This window comes from Chiroxiphia lanceolata, chromosome 2, assembly GCF_009829145.1.
Source record: "Chiroxiphia lanceolata isolate bChiLan1 chromosome 2, bChiLan1.pri, whole genome shotgun sequence".
Lineage (NCBI taxonomy): Eukaryota > Metazoa > Chordata > Aves > Passeriformes > Pipridae > Chiroxiphia > Chiroxiphia lanceolata.
The window spans coordinates 76,561,070-76,572,111 of NC_045638.1; the positions used below are offsets into that span (position 1 = coordinate 76,561,070).

The 11,042-nt window shown below is 40.1% G+C and overlaps 1 protein-coding gene across 3 annotated transcripts in view; it reads right to left on the minus strand.

Moving 5' to 3' along the window:
- Window positions 1-10,733, minus strand: part of CUL5 (cullin 5) — a 32,335-nt gene extending 21,602 nt beyond the window's left edge. The window contains exons 1-5 of one of the 3 annotated variants that reach the window (XM_032678749.1): window positions 10,000-10,033; window positions 9,754-9,887; window positions 4,094-4,203; window positions 1,649-1,748; window positions 107-283 (exon numbers count right to left, since the gene is read on the minus strand). In XM_032678749.1, coding sequence (XP_032534640.1) covers window positions 107-283; window positions 1,649-1,748; window positions 4,094-4,203; window positions 9,754-9,887; window positions 10,000-10,018 — 540 coding nt within the window. In that variant the 5' untranslated portion in view covers window positions 10,019-10,033. Of the gene's footprint in view, window positions 1-106; window positions 284-1,648; window positions 1,749-4,093; window positions 4,204-9,753; window positions 10,069-10,422 lie in introns of those variants that run through there. The other 2 variants (XM_032678750.1, XM_032678748.1) reach the window with 2 other exon arrangements.
- Window positions 10,734-11,042: the final 309 nt, after the last annotated feature.

An 11,042-nucleotide genomic window follows, 5' to 3' on the forward strand; every position in this document is an offset into this window, starting at 1 on the left:
ACGTCATGTGACACGTGTGATGCGGTTTCATTTTCAGCTACAGAGTCCCTTCCCCTGTTTACTGTAGGCAAACAGTGCAACAAAGCTTTTAATACTGATCACTTACCTTTCGGACAATACTGTCTTCTACATTAGACTTCTTGTTGCTGCCCTGCTTGCCCATTAAAGTAATCTCTAATTGACAAAATGGCTTGGGCAAAATATCACACTGCGTGAAGAACTTGCGCCACTCCACTATATATGCCTTCAGTAAAGCTGTATCATCTTGATGACTCAGCACTCTCTGGAGGGACGGGGGAGAAGAGGAGGTAATTTATAAACAAATTTATGCACAAAATATGGGCTGACTCTGCTTATACTGAAAATAACTCTCCGTATAAAATTCAAATGTACAGATACATCAGAATAAGAAAGTCTGCATATTTTAAGTGCCATTCAGCTCACGGAAGTAGTTATTAACCCATGGCACATGGGTCATTTCTAAAGGGTAAAGAAAGATAGCAGCAAACAGGTAGTCAGCAAGTTCAAATTCTCCAAATTAACCTTTTCTTTTTTTCTCCTTCTAAGCCATCTGCAAGTCAAAAATATTAAAACTTTTGGCATGTACTGGCACAACCATATATAAAAACCTTAACATAAACCTGTAATGACTATGTTATATTCTATGCAGTGAAAAGTTTTGATTCAATGGCACCTACTAGCCTTTCATTAGACCCAGACAGCTAGTTAACATGTATATTTTAATAAAGTCTGGAAACTACATTGTACAATGGCTAAAAAAATGCCTAAAAACCTGCCTCTCAAATAAAAGCCAACACAGACCATATCAAAGGCCTCAGTTCAGCATAGCATTTATGCATGCTGTAAGCAAGTAAGCTGTGGAACTTAAAAAGTCAACATTTATATGCCAGGTTACAAATCTCTCTAAGAAACTATTTTCCTTTAAGCAAAGCCTTAATGGTGTAAATCACTTCACTAAAGAAAGACTTTATAGACTTTAATTTTTTCCTTAACAAACATTTGTCGTGATTTTTAAATTTTTTAAAAATATTACAACAACCCCCTCTTTTAAATCCCTTATTACAGACAACATCTTTTGCTACATGTTTTACAAACAAAAGAATTTCCTTTGAATCTATTGACAAATTCAGTTGTCTTGGGAAGCCTATAAAACTGGACAGTTAAGCTTGCTGAGTCGATAGCACAGATATTTGTGGTAGGTCATACATATGGCTTATTTTAAAGCCATCCATGAACATATCAGCACAGCACCGAAGCTACATAAGCAATTTTTTTTTTCTCAGGAATTTCTTATGGAAAACTCTGCCTTAAGAAGTTTTCAAGTGGAAGAAGATTCCATAAGTACTGTCAGATAAACAAAGATAATGCTGTGTTATGGGTTTTTTTAATATAACACAAAACCACTGCCCACCCCAGATTCAAGCACTGTGAGAAAACAATGAACCAAGGCAAATGCTCAAGGCCAAGTCTTCTTTTTGTCAATAGAAGTCTGCAGGGTAATTGTGATCTCCTGAAAATCACAAAATTTCAAACAAAAAACCAATGCATTTAAATCCAATGAAAGTCAGAATTATATGGTTATTTTTCTAACAATATGAATAGAAGTTATGGAACCTTAGGAACTTACTGCTTGTGCCTGTTTAATAAAATCAAGGATGTCTTCCTTCAGCGCCTGGTGGATTTTTGCTGGACCTTTATCATCCCATAAGCAAACTGCATGTACATCTCTGGAAAACAATTTATCCACCTTTTAGTAACAGTTACTCAAATTTTAATGTTGTAATGTATGAGGCTTAAACAGTCATAATTTCAGTATGTCTAAGAAATTAATACACTTGTTATCTATCTTTGTCAAACAACACACAGTTAGATCCCAATGACACATGCAAGAAAATGTGTGGGGAAGAGACTGAGGCTTTTAAGAAAAGTCCTGGAAGCAAGTAACTGCAACCTATCGAGGAGAAAGGCTGTGGTCAAGAAGGAGATATACAAGACAATTCTATTTTTAGTACCTATTCAATAATCCTTACTGAATTAAGGACAATTTTTAAACCTTTTCTTTGACAAAAATAGAAATCTCTTGCCAGTAGCAGTATTACTACCCAACCCATGCTATTTTAAAATATTCTCATTAACATGCAGCTCTCACTGACAGTTTCACAATCCAAACACTGAAACATCCTTGTGTTACAAAGCAAACAGACCTTCTTCATGAGAAACTTGAACTCTGAGGGATCAGGTAATTTAAAAGATGATTTAACTAGTTTAATAAGATCACTTAAACATTTCATGGCAGTGGTAGCATTTTAAAGTGGAACCTTACTGCAGAAAAGCTACCAAACAGAATTGTAAAGCCAAATTCTATTACTGAGTTCTAATCAACACTCAAGTATGATTTTTCCTACCTGACAGCCCAGTAAGTGGAACTTAATTCCTACTCATTCCATAATGAAGACTAAATAAAGCAAGTTACACTCCTACCCATACATCATATACAACATCATATACAACATGGTCTAGGAAGCCTTTTTTTGATTCATTACCATCCTCTGGTTCTTCTGCCTTTCATTAATAAGGCCACATCTTTGCAGAAAAGCAACCATATAATATAAAGTTATTACTTTGTTCCTATTAAATGAATACACTTATTTCAACAGAAAAGCAGCTTTTTTAGTTTAACTGAAAAGACAAAACTTGCAAGGTAAAAAGTTCCTTTGACACAGATCAAAGGTGCAGGCCTAGGATTTATAGAGCTCTACCTAACAGGTGAGACTTCCACAATGTTCATGTGCAGAAAAGGTGTTACTGCATTTAGAATGCCACTGTTTCCTGAGAGCAGTGAAAAAAAGCAATAGTGGATAATTATACTCAAAGGGCAAGTAGAAGACACCTACAGATTTTGAATTTTTATTAAGAAGCTTAACAAAGCACTGTCCAAAAATATGAACCTAGGACAGTGGGTTCCTTTCCCTCAAAAGCCTTATTTTAGCCATAAAGGTAATAAAGTTCTATTCAATAATTCAGCTACAAGAAAAATAATAAACAGAAAGTTTCAATCTCAATGCAGAATTATTGAACTAATTATTAATCATTAAAGCAATGACTCAGAACTGAATTTTTACCTTAACTATACCATGTTTCTAGCAACTGCTATAGCAGACACATCCTAAAAGATTAACAACCATTACATGTTAAATTACTGTTCCTTTTGGTTGGCAGAAAAGCGTGACAGATGCAGTAAGATGGGTGTAAAAAGAGCCACCACACCATCCTCATCAAAAAGAGCAATACAGACACAGACTGCAACAAGACTGCATTTAAATAAAAACTACTTTTGTGACAATTTTAAAAGCAGGAGAGTCTACAGGTTTAAACTACAACTGTATTTAAGGGAAAATAACTCCATTGAGACAAAAATTATTTTAGATATACTTCCAATATATCTTTTGTAAATCACTTCCATATTACGTTGGCAAAAATCAAATGATGATTTTTACCAAAAAAATCATCACCTAACCCGAAGCCACTCCTGGTTTGTTGAAATGAAGAAAATGGCAGGGTTTTCAGAAAGTACATTAATGCAAACATTGTCTGAAAAGTATTATTATATCACTCTTAGGGTACAAAACTATTCAAATAATACCAGTTAAACTGCACCACCCAGCTACTTCAGTAGCATTCTTCAGTTATTTTAGAAGAAAGCCATTCAAATCAGAATAATGTAACATTCAGCAAACTGCCTTTAATGAACTTACTGACAAAGCAGTAAACATTTTCTCTCTAATTCTAAGAATAAGTTTGTGGGCAGGTACAAAACTTACTTACTATGGTCAGCTGAAGTCAAAAAGATCTGCTGTTCTTTCACCATCCTATTTGCAAAGACCTGAATCTCAGCAAAACTCTACTTTTGCACATTTACAGCGATGTAGGCACATTTATCACTTAATAAAACTCAAACAGTACTTTTGTTCTGTTTTTCCACACAGTCTATGTCATATGTGACTTCTGTATCAGGAGCAGTACATGTATTCCCATTATGTAGAAGGATGTAAGAGATTAAAAAATTACTTACGAAAACAGATCAAACCACTGCTGTTTTGTGACAGACTCCTGACGAAGAAGTTTCAGAACGATAGGGCGCATGAAATCCCATTTGTCTTCAAACTGAAGTGAACCTTTATTCTAAAAGGAACAACAAAAATATTGTTAATAAACCAGCTTCTTATTTAAAGTTATCTTGAAGGATTGCAGTTTCTACAGTTAACAAAAAAATATTTTCTTCTCAGAGGTGTCCTTCCTAAGCTAGCGTTTGAGCTACACCACCACAGCTGAACAACACTTTTCACGGTATTACTTTAAAAAGTGAGAGCTATTATTTGTTTCAAAGAGAAACAGACTGCCAACTTCTTCATTTATTCACTGCATTAGCTACAAGAAACAAGTTCTAGCAAGTGTTCTTCAGATGTAAATGGAGTTATACACAGACAACATGAATGATACTTGGGTCAGCTTCTCTGTCACAGCAAACATAGATGCAACAAAAGTCACAAGGCACAGTTGCAAACCCATCTTGAATAAATTACCCTGATCAAAATGGCAGCCAGGAATCAAGAACTGTACCTGTGGATGCTGCCATGTACCCTTTTTCTCTAACCGTGTGTTTGGCATCAGCAGTAAAGAGGGAGGAAGGAAACAGAGTAACATAGGAGCTACTGTATGACAGACTCCCTTCCCGCGGGTTAACTGGCCATAGGCATTCTGAGGGCCAAGAGTACAGCTGGTGCAGATAAAAATTATTTACACCACGCTGAAAAGTCTAATCTAAGGTGGATTTTTCAAACTTACAATAAAAGCTAAGAGGCAAGCTAAAGAAATGAAGTGCTTCCATATAATTCTGATTATTCTGAAAAATCTCACCATAGTATACAGACTAACTTCTATTATTAAAAAAAACCAGCAAACCCACAACTACTTTGCGAGAAAAACAGCAGTTCTACTGCATATGTTGTTATCCTGTTTGCTTACGGCTCCACATTTTAAAAAGAAAAAACTGCAATTAAAAAGCTACGTTGATTGGGAGTTCTGTGGCAGAAAGACCACAGATTATCTGAACTGTTATGTTCCAATGCACTGTTTACTTTTGAACAGATCATTGTCTTGGTCAGCGATACTACACTTGACACAATTCACTTCAAATACAGCAAATAATACAGTCTAACTACTTGAAATTCTGACAAGTGCACTGTTCTGTCACTAACATCTCTTCAGATAAACAAGCACAAGCAGCACACCAGGTTCCCTCAACCATCGCCTTTTGATTAATTTCTACATGGAAATTTACAATTAAAACTGTTATTCTGTATTCAGAATAAGCACAGTTTGGTAACTGTATCCCCTGGTGCTCTTAAGGGCAAAGATACATCTTGAAGCTATAAAGATGCAACAGGCACCACAGTAACTATTTTTAAAGTAACAGCACCTGGAGGCCTCACAGCATTATCGAACTACTGTGGTAGGTACTGAGTACGGCTTTCACAGAAGCAGCCCCTGTTGATAAAGTCTGTAAATCTTTCAACATAAAAAACAGAAAAATAGTTTTCAAATTCAGAGAGATAGTTTTGCCTATTCTTTCCCACTACAAGAAAAAAAGGTCATTTGAATACATCATTTTGAAAATCATCATCTACATGTTACCCCACATAGAGCTAGCTTTACAATTATTCCCTTAACTTTGATGTGTTGCTCTAATCTTTCCCAGTCCTGTGAAAATTATTAGTTTTTACTTTCAGATACTTCTGTTCCAAGTCCCTCTTTGCAGGATAATGAACTTGAAAGACCAGCTACTGAACAGTTAGAAGTTACAGAAAGGGCATTATAAAGTACGTAAAAACAACCTCCTCATAAGTTTTTCTTTGGCGTAAAACTTCAGAGTCGATTCTGTAAGTTTTCCAGAAGAAGTAAAAAATAAATCTGTTCTGCAATTTTTGAGAAGTATAATTCAACCCTTCACTGAAAAAAGCTGAAGATAAAACCTGAATGCTCCATTTTTGTGAATAAGATTAATTTCATTGTAAAACATGGTATGGGGGGGAGATTGCAAACACCACTATTTATATGATTTAAACTGTGAATACCTACTTCATTCTAAGAAACACACATAAAACTCAACTTCAGTTGTAAAAATTGTGTATCCACTTGAAATAAACATCTGCTTACTTTAAAGGAATTCCTCGAACAAAGCTTGTCCTGAAATCAGAGAAGTTTAGAATTTGTTCCTATACATAGGAGTAAATTTTTTCCACATTTCCTCCTTTATTCCTTAACTAAACAGGAGAGGAAATAAAATCAATGGATGAGAAATCCCAACGAAAGTACTCTAAGTTCAACAAACAATTCAACATCATAGGTAGATTCATGCTTCCATGACCTTACACTTTGTACCGAAACTACAAGAAGAAAGTGTGCATTAAATACCACTACGGTGTGTCCTTCACATTCATTAATTCTACCCTTACAAGAAAACACAAATTTACAGTAAAAGAGAAGGTCAAACAGTGGTATCTTAGTTGATACCAAAGTCACACATGCAATTTCTAAACAGTATTTCCTGGGCAGTTTTTCCTTCTTAGCTTGCCTCAAATCACAGTTCCCATGGAAAGGTAAGCAGGACAGTAAGGCATAATACCTTGGACGAGATAAAATTACTCCAGTTATCAAATCTTCTCTGAAAACATGGGCTACAATTGAGAGCCAGACCCTGGCTAAGTAGCCATTCTAGAGTTTAAAATTTAAAGCTTTGAAAAATAACTCCATTATGAAATAATTTGTCTCAAAAGTAATTTCAATTAATTTGTTCATACAGATTTAAAGTTCCATTTTAACACTAAATTTTACTTGAAGAACATACTACTTACACCCTATTGAAATATGTCCTCCGACTTTACTCTTCAAACGTACTTTTCCTGTTCTTTACTTTATGGATAAGCACTAGTCACAATAGATATAACAAGGCAAAGCAATACCCCAAGATCTCCATGTACTGTCCCTCTACCCTCGAAATGTCTATTTGGATGTTCAGCTCTCTTTGCTGTGTACTCTCTATATTTCAGGACACAGAGAAATTCAGCCCTCATCTCTACCAGATGCTTGGACAGTACTGTAAAAAAGCAACACCCTCTAGGTCTTACTGTACATCTTATCTACATATGAGTAACATCATTGCCTTACTACTTCATTTTTCAGACAGCAGGTATATTAAAGCTAGTTCACAGAGGGATGAAGTGGGAAATATGACATCATAGATTGGAATAAACACTGTCCGATTAATCTCTGCTACCAGCAGCTCTAAAAATCAGTGTAATGACTGTAACAAGTCCTATTCAAAGCAGGAAAGTAGCCACAGAGAAAGCTTTTCTATGTAACTAACTAGCGTGCAACATTCCCATGCTTCTTAAGGATATCCTAAATGGAAATAGCCAGGAAGAAACAGAAAAACTTAAAATACAGAGCTGGAAACACGTACTTCAAGTTGAAGAATTCAAAAATTTCAGATGTGTTTCTAGTTGTCATTGACAGCTGAAACTGATGCAAAGGTAAAAACGTTTCTCATTTGTTTAAGTCCATGGAAAATTCGTGCTTCCTTTGCTGTTCTCTCTAACATCAGGCTCACGCTGCAGTTCATCTTGCAAGGACAGACTCCTGCATTTGCTGGCAGATCTGCCAGCATGGATACAGCTACAGGTTTCTTTATGCTGCAATAAGCGGGGATACTTTCTGTTCCAGAAACAGCAGAAAAACTCAAATGTCTTCATGTCACATGGGTGAATTGGTTTAGACTTTGTCACTGCAAAGGGAACCAAACACAGTCTGCCACGCCCTGAAAGAAGTATCCCACTTTGAAGGTCATCAGTCACATAGTTGTTAGACAAAAACCTCTAGGGGACTCTCTAGAAATGGCTCAGCCATCTACGGAAAAGCAAGCACCCTCTCAACGGGGACAGCAGCTTTGCTACAGGCAGGGCAGGCACCCCATGAACCATGTAATTTACTAAGTACTCAATATTTCCAGGATTTAGCATGTGATGGTCATTCTAATTTTGCATTTAAAGAAGGCTCACAAAAGAAAAGAAATAACAATAGGAAAACGATAACTAGTGGAGTTTAAATGATGCCCTTTAAAATTATGACAGCCAGTCAGATTTGGATTCAGCTAGTATATTACTAGAATAAGAAAAGAATATTTCACTTCATTTTCTCAACTACGCAGAAAGCTGAAGGAGGATGGGGGAAAAGAAGAGAAAATGCTTAGTTCCTGTTCATGCTGGCAAAACCAAGACCTGTCTATACCCAATTTATGCAGGCTTATTTGGAAAAGCTATGGAAAAACCGCACAGATTTTAACACCTCTCCTTTCTTACCCTGGGATTTACTGTGCCCAGATATCGCTTTTTCCCATTAAACATGAAAGCAGAAGTAGAGATAGAAGTTGCACACCCTCAGATGGCATGAGGCACTGCCAATCAACACTAACTGGAATCAACAGTTTGCTTCCCGGAGAGCACTCTCATGAGTGGGATTTGGGAACAAGAACCTTACCTAGTTCCAGTTCTTGCACAGGTTTATTTTGCCATGATAAACAAAGCCAAATCACCATATAATTTTTCCTTCTGTAATGCAGGAATCATACTTAATATTGTCATTAGAAAACTCACTAATTAGTAAGTTATTGTGCTTAATAACACTTTGAGTGACAAAAAAGGCCTGGTTTAGAACAGGTATCTCTGCAGCATTTTTCCTAAAACACACTGCGTATATAATCTTGTTGTCAACATAAAATACTGGTGATACAAAGGCCAGTTGCAAAAACATGACTAGTCAACATAAAGACTTCACTTTGGCAAGAGTCATCTCGCAGAATCAAGGCCTTTGACTCTATTTTCACTTACTACTCTTTCAAAATAGCTGAAGTGGAATGCTGACAAAACTCATAAGCCTATGCTTCTCTCTCTACTATGGGCTATATGACCACATCTCATCAAAGCACACATCAGTCTTTCCAGAAAACCTCAGATGTATAGCAAAGAGATGGTCTAAAATATAACAAGCCTTGCTCTAAACACATGCTTTTCCAAAAAAAGGGCACTTCTTCTTATAGGACATTATTTTTTTCACCACTGTTCTTGGATTCTTCAATTTTAAATTTTAAAGTATTTTTAAGTATTATCTGCTTAGATATGTAACCCCTTTTAGGTATAAAATATACAGAAATTAACCAAAATTAATTTCAATTACATTTCAATTTCAAGGAAGATTTTTTAAAAATATATCTTTTTAATACTGAGACATTTTTTTGGATACCAGGAAGAAACAAGGTGATCAATTATTTCTCATTTCTTCACACTCAATGTCTCAGAATAATAAATACAACCAGCAGATTCAGGCCAAATCTATACATCCAAACGAGGTCAGATTGCTCAAATGCAAGCAGCACTTCTTCGGGACCATCTTTAAAAACAATATATCGTGTGGAACACATGATTATGCCTATATTTATACGTGTTTTCAGTTGCTAACTGCTCGAGTTAAGATAGTCTTCCCAAGGCCTTTCACACCAGTGGAGTTAACTGGTGCTGCAGAAACACTGGAGGCACTAGTAATAGTTTTTTCAAGTAGGCCTGTCTTCCCTGTGCTGGCATGGCCTCAAAGGCCATGCAGTCTTCTCCTCATACATACCGCAAATATCAGGACAGGCAGTCCTGAGCTCAAACACTCGACTGTCCTACCGAAATCTTCCGTTCCAACCTGCAGCAGCTTGGGGTGACTGACATCTGCCATCAAACGCCGGGAAAGTGCCTGAAAACATCTGACTACAAAAGCAAAGCTACTTAACGCAAGCGAAAGGCCTCCGGGAGTTTTCCTTTGCAGGAAAACTGCTGTTAACAAAAAAGCTGGAACACGGTGGCCACCCAATAACGACACCTGCCCACAGCGAAGGCATTTTCCAACTCTTTGTTCAACTTCAACATTTTCCATACACCCGAGTCTTCTTAAATAAACAAAGGGAAGACACCGTGCCCTGTCTAACTGCACGACGCAGCGCTGTTTCCCAACGAGGCGTGTTTGGGAAGGGAGAGCCGGGGGGGGGAGCAGGGTGCTGGCAGCAGCCGCAGCCGCCGGCGGGGCCGGGCCGGGCCGAGGCCGGCAGCCCCAAGGCCGCTCACCTGCGGGAGGGCCCAGGCAGCGGCAACTCCGGGCAGCGGCACCGCGACTCGACCCCGGCTCTGCCCTGCCCCGGTCCCGCCGCCCTGCCCGGCCCGGCCCGACCGCCCCCGCCACCCGCAGGGCCGCCCGGCCCCGCCGCCTCCCGCCCTCCCGCAGGGCCCGGCCGGGCCCCGCTCTCACCTTTAAGAGATTAGACGTCGCCATGATCCCCCCCGCGAGGCCTTCCCGGCCGGCGGCGGCGGCTCCTCTGCCCGAGCTCGGCTCGGCTCCCCCGGCCGCTGCCGCTTTACATGGCCCCGGGCCGCCCTCCCGCCCGGCCGGACCCGCGGCGGCGGCAGCAGCAGCGGCGGCGGCCTCAGCGTTGGGCTTCTCTGCCCCGCGGCGAGGCTCGGGGAGCTCGGCAGCGCTGGGACCGGCCGGGCGCTCCGCACGCAGCCGCCCCTCAGAGCCTCATGGCGGCGTCCGCCCGGGCGGCGCTCGGCGGCCGCGGCTCCATGGAAGGGGCCGGGCCCACATGATGCGGCGCCGGGAGCGGCCCCGCCGCCCAGCGGGCTGCGGGCCCCGCCTGCAGCGCCCCCTGCCGGCCCGCCGCCCGCACGGCCCCGGGAGCGCGCTCGGACGGGAGCCCCGGCGCGGCGGAGCGCCCCGGGTCGTACAGACGGAAATAACTCGACTTCTGGCTAATTAACCAACTAACTAGCTAATCAACCCCGGCCCTCCCCGCGGTCCTGTCCCTGCGGTGCTGCGGCACTGGCCCCCTCACGCCCGGCCGGAGGGAGCGGAGAGCGCCCGTGGGCACA